Here is a 17557-nt window from a genome sequence, read left to right as displayed (position 1 = left end):
GTTCAAGTGAGAACACAGCAAAAAGGCTGTGTCTACAAGCCAGTAAGTTCTCACCAGAACCAGATTGGTTGGAACTTTGATCTTGCACTTCTAACCTTCAGAAGTCTGAGAAAATAATTTGTAGTTTAACCCGCCCATTTTGTGGTAGCCCTAGCTGAGTAATATGTAATATCCATATGAACAAAAGTCAACTCTGATTCTTAACATCACACCACAAACTCAAATAAATGGATTGTAGACCGAATATAAAAGCTGAAACCAAAACTATGAGTACTAGAAAATATAGGAGAATATCTTCATGTCGTTTGAGTAGGCGATGACTTTGTAGACAAGATCCAAAAAGCACTAACCATTAAAAAAAAGATTGATAAATTGAACTTCTCCCAAATTAAGAACATTTATTCTTCAAAAGACACCATTAAGGAAATGAAAAGTCAAGTCAGAGACTAAGGAAAATATATATACAGATATATATACAAGTATATACTAAAGAAAATATATATACAGAAAACATATATACACATATGACAAAGGAATTGTAAATAAAATATGTACAGAATTCTTACAAATTAGTAAGGAGATAACAATAAAAAAAGGACAAAACACTCAAACAGGCTTCAGAGAAGAAGACATATAAATAATTAACAGGCACATGAAAAATGCTCCACATCATTAAGAACCAGGGAGATGCAAATTAAAATCTACATACCCACAGAAATTACTGCAACTAGAAAGGCTGACTAAGTATTGGGGAGGACATCAAACGACTCGGATATTCATTTCCTCCTGGTCGGAGTGTGAAGTATTATAACAGGCCAATAATTTTCTTAAAAGTTAAATGCTTATCTATTTGATCCAATGATTTTACTCCCAATTTATTTACCCAAGAGAAGAAAATAAAAAAAGGTTACACAAAGAATTGTACACAATGTTCACATCATCTTTCTTCACCATAGCCGAAAACTGCATTAGCCTAAGTCCACCAAAGGATAAAGGAATAAATAAATTGTAACAAAACCCTATAATGGAATTCCAGAAATAGAAAGAAATGAACCGCTGATACACCTAATTACGTAGATCAGTTCCACAATGTAGTTGAGCAAAAAGTGTGTTGATGAAAAATTAATCAGTTCATCCAAGAAAGAATTGAAAAATTTTATTGCAGACAAATTTGAGGATTATAACCCAGGAAGCTCTGAGAACTGTTCTGCTCATTAGAAGTTGAGACACAGTTCATGTAAGTTTTTTGAAACAGATGGCTATACGTTAAATGACAGTTTACATAATCCAGATTTAAATCCCATTGTGGTGGGTCCTGTGACAAGACCAAGAGGGAATGTTATCTTTTAAGGAGTTCTCTTGCTGATGCTAGGATTTGCAGTTTATGGTTGAGCAGATGTTCCTGCCAATGGGGGAGATTTGGTTCATGCATAATGTAGATAGACAATTCACAACGTGGAGAGGGGTGAGGTCAAAGGGTAGAGATTTTTTAAAATTTATTTTCATTTTCAGTTGCCCTAGATCTTTGTTGCTGCACGTGGGCTACTCTCTAGTTGTAGTGAGTGGAATCTACTCTTCACTGCGTTGCTCAGGTTTCTTACTGGGGTGGCTTCTTTTGTTGCAGAGCTGGGGCTATAGGCACTTGGGCTTAGCCATCCCAGGACTTGCGGAATCTTCCTGGACAAGGGATTGAACGAACCTGTGTCCCCTGTGTTGGCAGGTGGATTCTTATCCACTATACCACCAGAAAGTCCCAGAGAAGAATTTTTATGTTTAAATTTTTCTTGCTTTACATAAATGTGAATTTTATTCTACAAAAGCAATCATCAAAGGTTGATTGTGAGATTCCTTTTGAATGAAATTATAGAGGAATCCAAACTAAGCTTTAGTGATAGAAACATTAGTGGTTGCCTAGGATGAATGGCAACCCACTCCAGTGTTCTTGCCTGGAGAATCCCAGGGACAGGGGAGCCTGGTGGGCTGCCGTCTGTGCCGTAGCACAGAGTCGGACACGACTGAAGTGACTAGGCAGCAGCAGCAGCAGGACGGGGAGTATGGAAAATTCTGAGAGAGATGGGAACACCAGACCACCTGACCTGCCTCTTGAGAAACCTATATGCAGGTCAGGAAGCAACAGTTAGAACTGGACATGGAACAGACTGGTTCCAAATAGGAAAAGAAGTACGTCAAGACTGTATATTGTCACCCTGCTTATTTAACGTATATGCAGAGTACATCATGAGAAACGCTGGGCTGAAGGAAGCACAAGCTGGAATCAAGATTGCTGAGAGAAATATCAATCATCTCAGATATGCAGATGACACCACCCTTATGGCAGAAAGTGAAGAGGAATTAAAAAGCCTCTTGATGAAAGGGAAAGTGGAGAGTGAAAAAGTTGGCTTAAAGCTCAACATTTAGAAAACTAAGATCATGGCATCCGGTCCCATCACTTCATGGGAAATAGATGAGGAAACAGTGGAAACAGTGTGAGACTTTATTTTTTTGGGCTCCAAAATCACTGCAGATGGTGATTGCAGCCATGAAATTAAAAGATGCTTACTCCTTGGGAGGAAAGTTATGACCAACCTAGATAGCATATTCAAAAGCAGAGATATTACTTTGCCAGCAAAGGCCCGTCTAGTCAAGGCTATGGTTTTCCAGTGATCATGTATGGATGTGAGAATTGGTCTGTGAAGAAAGCTGAACACCAAAGAATTGATGCTTTTGAACTGTGGTGCTGGAGAAGATTTTGAGAGTCCCTTGGACTGCAAGAGGATCCAACCAGGTCATCCTAAAGGAGATCAGTGCTGGGTGTTCATTGGAGGGACTGATGCTGAGGCTGAAACTCCAATACTTTGGCCACCTCATGCGAAGAGTTGACTCACTGGAAAAGACCCTGATGCTGGGACAGACTGGGGGCAGGAGGAGAAGGGGACGACAGAGGATGAGAGGGCTGGATGGCATCACCGGCTGGATAGGATCACTGACTCGATGGACATGAGTTTGGGTAAACTCTGGTAGTTGGTGAAGGACGGGGGTCCTGGTGTTCTGTGATTCATGGGGTCGCAAAAGGTCGGACACGACTGAGTGACTGAACTGAACTGAGGACTGGGAGTGGAAGGATGATTGCAAACAAACATGAACATTTGGGGCAGTGATGACAAGCTCAAATATCTTGATCATGGAGTGATTACAAACGTATATGTTCATGTATTTTTTTAAAAATGTATAACAGGAACGGGACATGACCTAAATTGAATATTTATATATTTTTAACTGGAGTAAAATTGCTTTACAATGTTGCGTTAGTTTCTGCTGGACAACAAATTAAATCAGCTATCAGTTCAGTTCAGTTCAGTTGCTCAGTCATGTCCAACTCTTTGCGACCTCATGGACTGCAGCATGCCAGGCCTCCCTGTCCATCACCAACTCCTGGAGTTTACTCAAACGCATCTCCATTGAATCAGTGATGCCATCCAACCATCTCATCCTCTGTCACCCCCTTCTCCTCTTGCCTTCAATCTTTCCCAGCATCAGGGTCTTTTCAAATAAGTCAACTCTTCCCATCAGGTGGCCAAAGTATTGGAGTTTTAGCTTCAACATTAGTCCTTCCAATGAACATTCCGGACTGATTCCCTTTAGTATGGACTGGTTGGATCTCCTTGCAGTCCAAGGGACTCTCGAGTCTTCTCCAATTCCACAGTTCAAAAGCGTCAATTCAAAAAAAATTAAAAAAAAAAAAAAGCGTCAATTCTTTGACACTCTACTTTCTTTATATTCCAACTCTCACATCCACACATGACCACTGGAAAAATCATAGCCTTGACTAGATGGACCTTTGTTGGCAAAGTAATGTCTCTGCTTTTTAATATGCTGTCTAGGATGGTCATAATTTTTCTTCCAAGGAGCAAGTGTCTTTTAATTTCATGGCTTCAGTCACTACCTGCAGTGATTTTGGAGCCCCCTCAAAAAATGTCTGTCACCGTTTCTACTGTTTCCCCATCTATTTGCCATGAAATGATGGGACCGGATGCCATGATCTTAGTTCTCTGAATGTTGAGTTTTACACCAACTTTTTCACTCTCCTCTTTCACTTTCATCAAGAGGCTCTTTAGTTCTTCTTCACTTTCTGCCATAAAGGTGGTGTCATCTGCATATCTGAGGTTATTGATATTTCTCCCGGCAATCTTGATTCCGGCTTGTGCTTCTTTCAGCCCAGCATTTCTCATGATGTACTCTGCATAGAAGTTAAATAAGCAGGGTGACAATATACAGCCTTGACATACTCCTTTCCCTATTTGGAACCAGTCTTGATCCATGTCCAGTTCTAACTGTTGCTTCCTGACCCGCATATAGGTTTCTCAAGAAGCCGGTCGGGTGGCCTGGTATTCCCATCTCTTGCCGAATTTTCCACAGTTTATTGTGATCCACACAGTCAAAGGCTTTGGCATAGTCAATAAAGCAGAAATAGATGTTTTTCTGGAACTCTCTTGCTTTTTCCATGATCCAGCGGATGTTGGCAATTTGATCTCTGGTTCCTCTACCTTTTCTAAAACCAGCTTGAACATATGGAAGTTCATGGTTCACATACTGTTAAAGCCTGGCTTGGAGAATTTTGAGCATTACTTTACTAGCGTGTGAGATGGGTGCAATTGTGCAGTAGTTTGAGCATGCTTTGGCATTGCCTTTCTTTGGGATTGGAATGAAAACTGACCTTTTCCAGTCCTGTGGCCACTGCTGAGTTTTCTAAATTTGTTGGCATATTGAGTGCAGCACTTTCACAGCATCATCTTTCAGGATTTGAAACAGCTCAACTGGAATGCCATCACCTCCACTAGCTGTGTTCGTAGTGATGCTTTCTAAGGCCCACTTGACTTCACATTCCAGGATGTCTGGCTCTAGGTGAGTGATCACACCATCATGATTATCTGGGTCATGAAGCTCTTTTTTGTACAGTTCTGTGTATTCTTGCCACCTCTTCTTAATATCTTCTGCTTCTGTTAGGTCCCTACCATTTCTGTCCTTTATTGAGCCCATCTTTGCATGAAATGTTCTCTTGGTATCTCTAATTTTCTTGAAGAGATCTCTAGTCTTTCCCCTTCTATTGTTTTCCTCTGTTTCTTGCACTGATCGCTGAGGAAGGCTTTCTTGTCTCTCCTTGCTATTTTTTGGCACTCTGCATTCAGATGCTTATATCTTTCCTTTTCCCCTTTGCTTTTCGCCTCTCTTCTTTTCACAGCTATTTGTAAGGCCTCCTCAGACAGCCATTTTGCTTTTTTGCGTTTCTTTTCCATGGGGATGGTCTCGATCCCTGATCAGCCATGTGTATGCGTATCTCCCTCTCTCTCGGGCCTCCTGCAGTCCTCACCCCATCCCACGCCTCTAGTCATCCCAGAGCACCAGTCGGAGCTCCCTGCGCTGTAACAGCAGGTTCCCGCTGTCTATCCGTGTTACACATGCTGGTATATTTATTTCAAGCCTCCTCCCAGTTCATCCTGTTATGTCCTTCCTCCCTGCGTCCACGTGTCCATTCTCTGCATCTGCATCTCTATTCCTATCCTGCAAATGTGTTCATCTGCACCATTTTTCCAGATTCCACATATAGGAGTTAATATGGAATACCTGTTTTTCTCTGGTAGCTCTGGTGGTAAAGAACACTCCTACAACATGGGAGACCTGGGTTCAATCCCTGGGTTGGGAAGATCCCCTCGAGAAGGGAATGGCAACCCACTCTAGTATTCTCACTTAGGAAATCTCACAGACAGAGAGCCCAGCGGGCTAGAGTTTATAGGTTCTCAAAGAGTTGGACACAACTGAGCGACTAACACAACTGTTTTTCTGACTTACTTCACTCTGTATGATAGACTCCAGGTCCATCCACAGCTCTACAAATGACCCAATTTTGTTCCTTAAATTTTTTTTTTGTTTTTAGAATTTATTTATTTACTTGTATTTTTGGCCGTGCTGGATCTTCATTGCTATGTGAGCTTTTCTCTAGTTGTGGGCAGGGGCTTCTCATTTCGACGGCTTCTTTTGTTGGGAAGCAGAGGCTCTACGGCCCGTGTGCTCAGTAGTTGTGGCTCCCTGGCTCTAGAGCACAGGCCTCAGTAGCTGTAGGGGCATGCGGGATCTTCCAGCATCAGGGATGGAACCCACGTCTCCTGCACTGGTGGACAGATTCATTACCACTGAACCACCAGGGAAGACCTCTGCGTACCTTTGATAAAAGTCTTTGGACCTCCCTAGGGGTCCACTGGTTAAGATTCTGTATTTCCACTGCAGCGGTTGTGGGTTTAATCTCTGATCAGGGAAGTTCTGCATGCCGAGAAGTGCAGCCAGAAAAATAAATAAATAAAAGTCTTTCAGATTGAGACCAGTTGTATAATTCAGGCTGATCTTACCGCAAGATTCATACCTTAGTCAGTCTGCAAAGTTTACCGTGCTACTGTAAGGTAACGTATGTTGTACAAGTTCCAGGGATCAGTTCAGTTCAGTCGCTCAGTTGTGTCCACCTCTTTGGGACCCCATGGACTTGGCTCCTGAAGGACCTTGAATTATGATGTGGCACTTCTGCCCCTTCTTCAAAACTATCGCTGCCACTCCAAACATCTGCTTCATCTTGTCCAGCTCCAGCTTGATTTTGTGATTAAGAAAATCTTATGTTTAGAGCTTAGGCGTAGGGTTCATAGAATTTGAGACTTAAAGTACAGGGGCTGTAGTTCTGAGACCCTGTGTTGTGCTTAGTTGCTCAGTCATGTCTGACCCTGCCACCCGATGAGCCTGCCAGGCTCCTCTGTCCATGGGGATTCTCCAGGCAAGAATACTGGAGAGGGTTGCCATGCCCTACTCCAGGGGATCTTCCCAACCTAGGGATCGAACCCAGGTCTCCCACATTTCAGACTGATTTTTTACTGTCAATGCCACCAGGGAAGCCCTAGAGGGAGCCTTAGGTCTTGAGGGTGACCTCAGTTCCGGGAGTGTGTTTGCTCAAACCCAGAGGAGCTGAACTCAGAGTTCAGGCAACAGGAGGAAATGGCAATAGGAAGTACAGTATTCATTTCTTCAAGGCAGATAAGGAAGCGGAAGTGGATGGGGCCCTACACTTAATCTTTGCTTCATGAAGCAAGAGAAATCAACTGAAACTTGTTCAGTTATAATTCCCTGACTCAGAGACCAAAGTTCTTTTGATTTTGTGTGTATAATGCCCCTCCCCTTTCCAAGAGAATCTGGGGTGAAGAGCAAAATAAGAGGAAGTTAGAAATTAATGACTAATGGCAGAAGGGCAAGGCCTCACTGTTTCACCACATACCAATGAAAACCTTCAGGTTACAGAACCAGGCCAATTCGCTCTTCCCTTTCTTCTTCCTCTCTTCTCTCCAGTAAACAGCAATGTGTCAGTCTTGTTTTAACTTTAAAGGGAGATATCCCTACATTCATTCTCAGTGAATTAGGCTACAAGATTAATTATCTGCACCATAAGCTTTCTTATCAACCCCACCAACTGCGCTCTTCATCTGCTACCTGTCTGTACAGTCTGTTGTGGTCGTTGTTCAGTCACTAAGCCGTGTCCGACTCTTTGTGACCCCAGGGACTGCAGCATGCCAGGCTTTCCTGTCCTTCACCATCTCCCAGAGTTTCTCCATTGAGTGGTGATGCTATCTAACCATCTCATCCTCTGCCACCCCCTTTTCCGTTTGCCTTCAACCTTTCCCAGCATGAAAGTCTTTTCCATTGAGTTGGCTCTTCATATCAGGTGCCCAAAGTATTGGAGCTCCAGCCAAAGTCAGAGTTGGTTTCTTTTAGGATTAACTAGTTTGATCTCTGAAGTGACTTAGCAGCAGCAGCAGTTTGATCTCTGTACGGTCTAGATACCTAGTATCTGCCTGAGACTCAGGAATGAGTCATCCTCTGATCAAACAGGTGGCAGTGGTCACACCTGCAGAAACTATGTTTGGGCAGGTTGCTGGCAGCAGCAATTAGCACAATATAAGTCCAGAGGAAAAAGTCCAGAGACAGAGCACCATGGCTTCTGACAGAGGTAAATGGTCGGGGGCCCGAAATCTCCGTATTCTTGAAAAACTCCAAAACTCTGTGTGTGCTTGCCTTTATGTGTGTGCGTATGTGTCTGGTTCATGCTTGTATTCGTGAACATTTTCCAACTTTCCTATTTATTAATATCTTCATATTATTCTTAAACAGCAGTTCTTCTTATTGGTGGTGTTGTGATTATTAATACTACCTGTTCATACTGTACATGATTTTGATCAGATGACACTAAAGCAATGCTTGTTTCACCATAATAAAAAACTTAAGTTAAAAAAATATAACTCCTAGAGGAAAATTTAAGATAGCAGCTGAAGTTCTAGCACCAGGGCATGTTAATGGATTATTTAAGATTCCATTACTGTTAGAAAAATTCATGGGGAAGGAGGAACACCAGGTGGTAGAAGGAAATGATTTTCAGATGAGGTGGGTTTTGAACTTGGTCTTGAAAGGGCAGAATTTTGGTTGGCAAAGAGAAGGAGATTCCTATTTGACTGACACCAGGAGTTTAAGAGAATTTTCCAAAACCTGTATGTGGAATATAATGAATGGATTAGGCTACAGAAGAGTTTTTGGAAGCAATCAGCAATGTGATTAGAAAGCAAATTTGCTTTTTTTTTTAATTGGACTGTAGTTGCTTTACAATGTTGTATTAGCTTCAAGTGTACAGCAAAGTGAAAGTTATATATATACATGTATGTACTCCTTTTAGATTTTTTCCCCATATAGGTCATTACAGAGCATTGAGTAGAGTTCCCTGTGCTCTACAGTGTAGATCCTTATTGTCTATTTTATATATAGTAATGTGTATATGTCAATTCCAATCTCCCAAATTTATCCTCCTCCCCACCCTCAAAAACAAATTTGAAGACATATTGTTGAGAGCCTTGAATGCCCAGCTAAGGAAATTGAGGTTGATTTTTTTTATTTTAGACTTTTTTTCTTTTCCATTATGGTTTTTAATAGTTTACTGTGTATTTTTTTTTAATAAGACAAAATATTTGGAGAATTTGTGAATAGTATGCGTGCATGTTCAGTTGTGTCTGACTTTTTGCAGCCCCGTGGACTGTAGCCCACCAGGCTCTTCTTTCCATGGGATTTCTCAGGCAAGAATACTGGAGTGGGTTGCCATTTCCTCCTCCAGGGGATCTTCCAGACCCAGGGATCAAACTTGAGTCTCCTGTGATTCCTGCAACAGCAGGCGGATTCTTTACCACTGAGCCACCTGGGAAGCCCTGTGAATAACACGGAGAAGACTAAAACAGTGCTTTAGACACATAACTTGGCACTTGATGCCTTTTTGTGTGTGTTGGCTTTTGATTTTGGCCACACCATGCAGTATGCCGGATCTTAGGTTCGAAAGCAGAGATTGCACCCCTGCCCCTGCAGTGCAAGCAGGGAGTTTTAACCACTGGTCCACCAGGGAAATCTCAAGAGAGACTCTTCCAAGTGCACTTTCTGATATGATTTGTGGATTTAGAAGAATAGCCTTTTTTCTTAGTGGTTCGATTTGTACATGGGTGTCGCTTGACATGATCATCTCTTGGTCAACAGGTCCTCCAGCGGGAGATCCCACATTGAGGTAAGAATTCTACTATCATAGTGCACATTTAATTCAACCCAGAATAGATGAGCATGTGGGAGGGGGAGGACTGCAATTTCATTATTGCTCCTTTCCTCTTTTCTGATGCTCCATTCTTTGTTTTTGCAACTCCATTCTTCATGCTTACTATTTCTTCTTGTGTCTTCCCTCCTGTGCCTTTTGGTTTCAGTTGAAAAAAACTGTCTTCCAGCTCTCCTTTGTTATTCTCTTACTATTGTTTTTCTTCCTTTAAATCACAAGTTTTCATAGAAATTAGTGAAAACTTCAGCAAACTGGTTTGTCACTTTGATCTTCCTATTTTAAACCCTATGCCCATTTTCTAGACCTTTCTAAATTTTTTTTTAATGTTACCATGCCACATAGTTAGGGAGATCTTAGTTTCCCAATCAAGGATTGAACCCAGGTCCCCCAGCAATGAAACAGCGGAGTCCTAACCACTGGACTGTCAGGCAATTCCCCAGAGCTATTTAAAAACTGCATTTATTTTTAACTGATTGATGATTGCTTTACAATTATTGGTTTCATTTCTGCCACACATCAACATGAATTAGCTATAGATGTACATGTGTCCTTTCCCTCTTGAACCTCCCTCCCGCCTCCCACCCCATCCCACTCCTCTAGGTTGTTAAAGTGCCCTGGTTTGCGTTCCCTGAGTCATACAGCAAATTCCCATTGGCTATCTATTTTACTTATGGTAGTATATACGCTTCCATGTTACTCCCACCGTTCATCTCACCCTCTCGAAGCTTCCTCCCCGCTGCCCTCATCCCTAAATCTGGAACAGAGAGATTTGTCAGGGAACATATTATCTCTTGACGGGTGGAAGGATTACTCTATAAAATAGATTAAGTGATCCTTTAGGAACAAGTGGAGAATGTGAGAATGTAATAAACTTATGACTCAACCATATTGCAGAGTCCTTGGCATAATTCTGAATTTTCCCTGAGTCATAACTTTGACCCACAGAGAATGTTATGTCTAAAGATGTCCTCGTGAGAAATTTTAATTTCTTTCTTCTGAGGAATTAGTAAACACAGAATTGAATGTGGAAGAATCCCGAGGCTAAATTACTTTCTTCTTAGAGTTGGTAATTGACTTCTGTTGGCAATTTGAGGATTCCACACCCGAAAAAAAAAGAAAAAACTATTCCACTGAGGAATAATGAAGATTGAATGGGACAGGTCACCTCTAAGTGTGAGACGGAAAGTTCAGAGGGACTTCCCCGGCAGTCCAGTGGCTAGGACTCAGTGCTTTCACTGCCAAGGGCCCAGGTTCAGTCCCTAGTGGGGGGAACTAAGATTCTGCAAGCTGTGAGGCCAAAATAAATAAGATTAGAATATAATAAGAAAACTTTAAAAGAGACACAGAGACATACTTACACCTGAATTCAAGACTACCAAACAGCGGTATAGAGAGTGGTAACCCAGGAACATGAGTTGGGAAAAACCTCTTCCCTGTTTGTGAAACTCTGATAATCCAAACAGACCTCCCTAGATAACTTTGAGATATAGAATACCAAAAATATTCCTGAGATGTCATGCTTTAGGTTTGCCTGATAGAAAAGGAGAAATTATTTCTGGAGAATAAGTTATTGTTGTTCAGTCACTAAGTCGTGTTGGACTCTTTGCGACCCCACGGATGACAGCATGCCAGGCTTCCGTGTCCTTCACTCTCTCCCAGGGTTTGCTCCAATTAGTGTCCATTGAGTCGGTGATGCTATCTAACCATCTCATCCTCTGCCACCCTCTTCTCCTTTTGCCTTCTGTCAAATGATGACATGACGACATGGGGGGGGGTGCTTTTTATATTTCAGGAGAAGAATTGAACCCTTGGAATTTGAATTCTCCTTTGACCCCAGAAACTTCTGTAAAGAGGCCTATCTGCTCTATGAAATCCAGTGGGGCAACAGCCGGGACGTCTGGCGACACTCGGGCAAAAACACCACCAAGCATGTTGAACGCAATTTTATAGAAAAAATTGCTTCAGAAAGACATTTTCGCCCATCCATCAGCTGCTCCATCTCCTGGTACTTGTCCTGGAGTCCCTGCTGGGAATGCTCCAAGGCCATTAGAGAATTTTTGAATCAGCATCCTAATGTGACCCTAGTTATTTACATAGCACGGCTTTTCCAGCACATGGATCCGCAAAACCGCCAAGGACTCAAAGACCTGTTTCACAGCGGTGTGACTATCCAGGTCATGAGAGACCCAGGTGAAAACAACAAACCAAGAATCTTAGGTGTTTATAAGAGGCTGTGGTGGTGGTGGTATGTTTCTAGGCCAGGAGACTGAATTATCCCAGCCTGGAAGTCTCAGAAGTGAAAGTCCAAAGTAGAATAAAAGCCCACTTCTGAAATTCATAGCAAAGAAAGCATCAAAGAGATGGCTCTTTTCCTCGCCCCTTATTTATTTTGTTAATTAATTTATTTTTTTTTTGGCTGTGCTGGGTCTCTGTCACTTCGTGAGCTCTTCTCCACTGGCGGTGCTCTGGCTTCTCACTGTGGTGGCTTCTCTTGTTGCTGGGCAAGGTCTCTAGGGTGCTCAGCCTTCAGTAGTCATGCCTCCTGGGCTCTAGAGCGCAGGCTCAACAGTTGTGGCTTTCGGATCAGGGACTGAACCATATCTGCTGCATTGGCAAGTGGATTCTTTACCACTGAGCCATGAGCAAAGCCCCCTCTGTACCATCTTACAGTAATTGCTGAGTTCCTTTTGGGAAACTTCCCTGGTGGCTCAAAAGGTAAAGAATCTGTCTGCAAAGCAGGAGACCCAGCTTCTACCCCTGAGTCAGGAAGATCCCCTGGAGAAGGGAATGGACACCCACTCCATTTCTTTTTAGGGATGCTGGAAGAATTTAGCCCTTCCCCAGCAGGAAATAGGCCAGAGGGATTTCTATATGGTATATTTTTAAGTTGGATTCAACTTTCTGTTCTATGTGTTGAATGAACAAAGATTTGTGTTTCCTTAGAGTATGATTACTGCTGGAGGAATTTTGTCAACTACCCCCAGGGGAAAGAAGCTCACTGGCCAAGATATCCCCCTCTGTGGATGAACTTGTATGCACTGGAACTCTACTGTATCATTTCAGTAAGTTACTGCAATGGACAGATTCTGATGCAAAAAGAAGCATCTTTCTTCAAAGTTCTCTCCTGATTATTTTAATATGCGCTCTTCTCACCATCACTTTGCCATTTATATTGAGATTTAGTCATTGACTTATCTTTTTAAAATGTGAGAGCAAGACAATGTCTTTGTGGCAAATAAGAGGGGAAGGGAATGGATAAACTGATCTAAGATAAAGGTGATGGTCAACTCTTTTGTGATCCCATGTACTGTAGCCCGCCATGCTCCTCTGTCCATGGGCTTTTCCAGACAAGAATACTGGGGTGGGTTGCCATATCCATCTCCAGGGGATCTTCCCAACCCAGGGATCAAACCTGCATTCCCTGCTTGGCCAGCAGATTTTTTACCACTGAGCCACCAGGAAAGCTCAAGATATAGGTGGGCTCCATAATTAGATTTAATCATCATCATTACTGTTGTTACAATGCATATTGGTTACACTGAATTGCAGATATCCTTGTTTTCCTTTTTGATGCATGTCATCTTACTGAAGGAATGTAGGTGACTAATTTGTAGTCTCTTCCAAGTAGTTCAGTGGTCTTCCAAATGATGTTTTAAAATGTTCCTGGCATTAAGAAAACTTATTCTAACCTATTTTTTAATTTCAGGGTCTCCCTCCCTGCTTACAGATTTCAAGAAGACATCAGAATCAGCTCAGAGTGTTCAGACTTATTCCTCAAAATTGTCATTACCAAATGATTCCACCCTGTATCCTTTTAGCGACAGGGATGATACAACTTCCTGTGACTTGGAGATGGATAGAATGAATTCTTGTGTACATACTGTTTCATGAGTAGGCACTGATGACCCACTAAAGAGTAAGCACCATTAGAATTGAGATATATTTAGATATTTTTGTATATTTCTATATGCTAACAGCAAATCACCTGGAAAGGAATTAAGGAAACAATTCCATTTACAATAACATCAAAAACAATAAAATACTTAGGAATTAATTTAACCAAGGATATGAAATAATTTAACCAAGGATGTGAAAGATCTGTACACGGAAATCTATAAGGCACTGATGAAACGGATTGAAGAAGACACAAATAAATGGAAAGATATCCCATGGTCATGGATTGGAAGAGTTGATATTGTTAAAAAACATCCCTACTACACAAAGCCATCTATAAATTCAATGCAATCCCTATCAAGATTCCAAAGGCATTTTTACAGAAATTTTAAAAAAATCCTAAATTTTGTACGGAACAACAAAAGATCCTAAGGGCCAAAGCAATCCTTATACACCTGAAGGAAATGAAATCACTTCCATGTTCCTTGTGGTATTGTTTACAATAGCCAAGACACAAAAATAGTCTAAGTATACGCCAGCAGATGAGTGGATAAAGATGTGGTATACTGTGGTATCTATATACACAATAGAATGTTACATAGCCATGAAAAAGAAGAAATCCTGCCCTTTGCAACAACATAGATGAAACTTGAAGGCATTTTGCTATTTACAATAAGTCAAAGACAGCTACTATATGATCTCACTAACATGTGGACTCTAGAAAAACTGAACTCATGGAAAGAGAGCAGGTTAGTGGTTACCAGGGGCAGAAGTGAAAGTTGTCAGAGAGTACAAATTTTCACAGTGTTTTTTTTTTTTTTTGCTGAGCCTAGTGGCTTGTTGGATCTAAGTTCTGTGACACAGGATGGAATCCAGGCCTTTGGCAGTGAAAGCACAGAGTTCTAACCATCAGGGAATTCCTGGGCAAACCTGCAATTTTGAGACTAATAAATTCTGGGAAGGTAAAGTATAGCATGATGGTTATAGTTTGTACTATATTGTGTACCTGAGATTTTCTAAGAGTAGATCTTAAAATTTCTTATCGCACACAAAGAAGTGTAACTATGTGAGGTGATGGATGTGTTCAGTTCAGTTCAGTTGCTCAGTTGTGTCCGACTCTTTGTGACCCCATGAACCACAGTACACCAGGCCTCCCTGTCCATCACCAACTCCTGGAGTCCACCCAAACCCATGTCCATTGTGTCGGTAATGCCATCCAACCATCTCATCCTCTGTCGTCCCCTTCTCCTCCTGCCCACAATCTTTCCCAGCATCAGGGTCTTTTCAAATGAGTCCGCTCTCCACATCAGGCTGCCGCTTAGTTAATTTGGTAATCATTTTGCCACATATATCGAGTCATTATGTTGTACACTTAAATGTATGCAGTGTTATATATCAATTATGTTCAATAATACTGGGGGAAAGATTTTAAAAAACAGAATATAGAAGTTCTCTTTAGAGAAAAAACATTTAGTTTTGCTTATTTATTTATTTGGCTGTGCTGAATCTTCTTTGCAGCATGTGAGATGTTTGGTTGTGGCATGTGAACTTTGAGTCGTGGCATATGGAATCTAATTCCCTGACCAGGGACTGAACCTGCGCCCCCTCCTTTGGAAGCGTGGAGTCTGCACCACTAGACCATCAGGGAAGTCCCTATAGAGATTTTCACAAACAGCAGTATCACAGATAGTATTATCTACTGCTGTATCACAAATTTCCCCACTACTTTGCAGGCTTAAAATAACAGTGAGTATTTATGATGTCCCCATTTCTCTGGGTCAGGTATTCAAGAGTCACTTGTGTGTTGGTGGCTGAGGATATCTCATGAGCTTGCAGCCAAGCTGTCAGCCAGGATCGCAGTCATCTCTAGACACGACTGAGGCCACAGAATGCGCTCCCAGGGGGCACATGCGTGGCTGCAAGTGGGCACCTGTAGGCGGTGGGGGGGTCTCAGTTTCTCGCCGTGTAGGTCTCTCCATGGGCTTCCCTGGTGACTATGTTGTAAAGAACCCACCTGCCAGCACAGAAGATGCAGATTCGATCCCTGGGTCAGGAAGATCCCCTGGAGAAGGAAATGGCAACCCACTCCAATATTCTTGCCTGGAGAATCCCATAGACAGAGGAGCCTGCAAGGCTACAGTCCACGGGGTTTCAAGGGAGTCGGATAGGACTTAGCAACTAAACAACAGCAGGTATCTCCACAGCGATACTTAAATGTCCTCGGGACACAGTGGCTGGCTTCCTACAGAGCAAGTGGCCTAAGATGGACCAAGGTGGAAATTGCCAAGTCTGGGAGTCATATAGTATTTCTTCTGCAGTGTTCTTGGATCACACTGGCTAGCCATGATTCAGTGGTGGAGCGGGTGGGGCATACAAGGACCTGAATCCCAGGAAATGAGACTCAAGAGAGGCCATCTTGGATTTGACATGTAGGGACTTTGGCTGTGACTTCAAGCTAGATAATGACATGGAGCCAATTTCTCAGAAGATGCTAAAGGGAAACACAGGACAATCTAACTTCTGCACATTGTTGCTGTTGTTTAGTCGCTAAGTCATAGAAAAGGGTTATTTCTCACTCCCTTTGCAGTCTAATGTCACTTGGGTAAATGCTGTTTCTCCCTGAAGTAACTCAGGGGCCTCGGTTCCTTCCATCTGGTGACTACACCATCCCCTATGGCCTTGGAGTCCTCTGTTACATCAGCTGGCTCACAGGAGGTGGAGCGGGGCAGGGGCCACACAGAGAAAGAAAGCATTTTGCAGTGTGAAAGGTCTTTTTCAGAATCAAGGATTGGAGATGGCAAATGTCACTTCTGACCTTTGCAAAGGTCACTCAGCAAAGATCAGACCTGCGGCCCCACCTAGCTGTAAGGGTGGCTAAGAGTCAAGCCCAGACATGTGCCAAGAAAGAAGAGGAAATGGTGAGCACATGATGTGTTTGCATAACAAGGAAGCTAGGAAACAGAAACCGTTTGCAATTGGCCAGGGTCAGATAGGCAACACCATGGCAGAAATGAAACTAAAAAGAAATGTGCTCTTCCCCTCACCCCCCCAAAGAATGCAGGGAGTGCCAGTAAGCAGTAAGCAACATAGGATCACCTTCCATAATAGGGTCAGACTGGTTCAGTCTGGCTTGCCTTCCTGGGATGGCATGGGGATAAGGCAGTCTCTTTGAGGGGCATAGATCGGGTGGCATCCTATCAGATGTCTGTTTGAAGACTGTCAATGCATTTTTTAAAACTACCATGAAAAACAGCATTTATTTATTTTTATAAAAATGGGATATTAGGAGAAGAAAAAACTCTCAAAGATAGAATAGAGGCAGTTTCTCACATGAACTGATGTATTTCCTTTTATTATACAGGAAGAATAGTGCAAATCATTAATTTTTTAGAAAGACTCATTTGTTTTGGTTCTCTGGGGCTGAGAGCCAAGATTTTTCACTTTTCTGGCTTTTTTACTTTCTTTTGGCCTTGCTGCTTGGTTTGTGGGTTCTTAGTTCTCCAACCAGGTATTGAATCCATGTACCCTGCAGTGGAAGAGTGGAAGCTCCGAGGCCTAAATGCTGGACTGCCAGGCAATTCCCAAGTCAAATTTTATTTATTACATCTGTTGCTTTGTTTCATATATTGAACATATTTCTCCAAGCTCCTCATGCCAGTCATTCCCTACCTCCTGTCACTTTATTCTCCATTTAAACATTTTTACTAATTTGACTATTAAATTTATGATCTGGGAAGTCGGTATGGATAAGCCATACAAACGTGAATGATAAGCATCCTAAGAACTATGTAATAAAGTTATGCAACAATATGGGAAGGACCTAAAATTTGAAATAAAGAGATAACATTAAATAATTAGTATATTTATGATTACTTATTTTTAGAAGGCATGCCTATGATTATCATTCTAGAAGAAGGATAAATCTCTCTTGACTCTCGACTAATCTCTGAGGTAGATATAAATTTTGTCAATCTCCAAACTTCTGTCTTTTTTTCA

General features: G+C 42.0%; 1 protein-coding gene across 1 annotated transcript; it reads left to right on the top strand.

Annotated features, from left to right (window-relative positions):
- The first annotated feature begins 7994 nt into the window (after nucleotides 1–7994).
- On the top strand, nucleotides 7995–17144 carry APOBEC1 (apolipoprotein B mRNA editing enzyme catalytic subunit 1). The gene is made up of 5 exons (XM_012175461.5): nucleotides 7995–8038; nucleotides 9598–9625; nucleotides 11460–11857; nucleotides 12611–12729; nucleotides 13374–17144. The coding sequence occupies exons 1-5, from the start codon at nucleotides 8023–8025 to the stop codon at nucleotides 13530–13532; spliced, it is 720 nt and encodes a 239-aa protein (XP_012030851.1). The 5' UTR covers nucleotides 7995–8022; the 3' UTR covers nucleotides 13533–17144.
- The last annotated feature ends 413 nt before the right edge of the window (nucleotides 17145–17557 follow it).

The sequence above is a fragment of the Ovis aries genome, chromosome 3 (genome assembly GCF_016772045.2).
Source record: "Ovis aries strain OAR_USU_Benz2616 breed Rambouillet chromosome 3, ARS-UI_Ramb_v3.0, whole genome shotgun sequence".
NCBI lineage: Eukaryota > Metazoa > Chordata > Mammalia > Artiodactyla > Bovidae > Ovis > Ovis aries.
Note: the sequence above shows the minus strand (reverse complement) of the source record. Positions and strands in the feature narration are given on the sequence as shown.

Excerpts from the sequence above, each read along its gene's own strand:
- APOBEC1 (XM_012175461.5), top strand. Across the intron at positions 11,858-12,610 it reads CCAGGTCATGAGAGACCCAG|AGTATGATTACTGCTGGAGG; the intron begins GTGAAAACAACA and ends GTGTTTCCTTAG. Across the intron at positions 12,730-13,373 it reads AACTCTACTGTATCATTTCA|GGTCTCCCTCCCTGCTTACA; the intron begins GTAAGTTACTGC and ends TTTTAATTTCAG.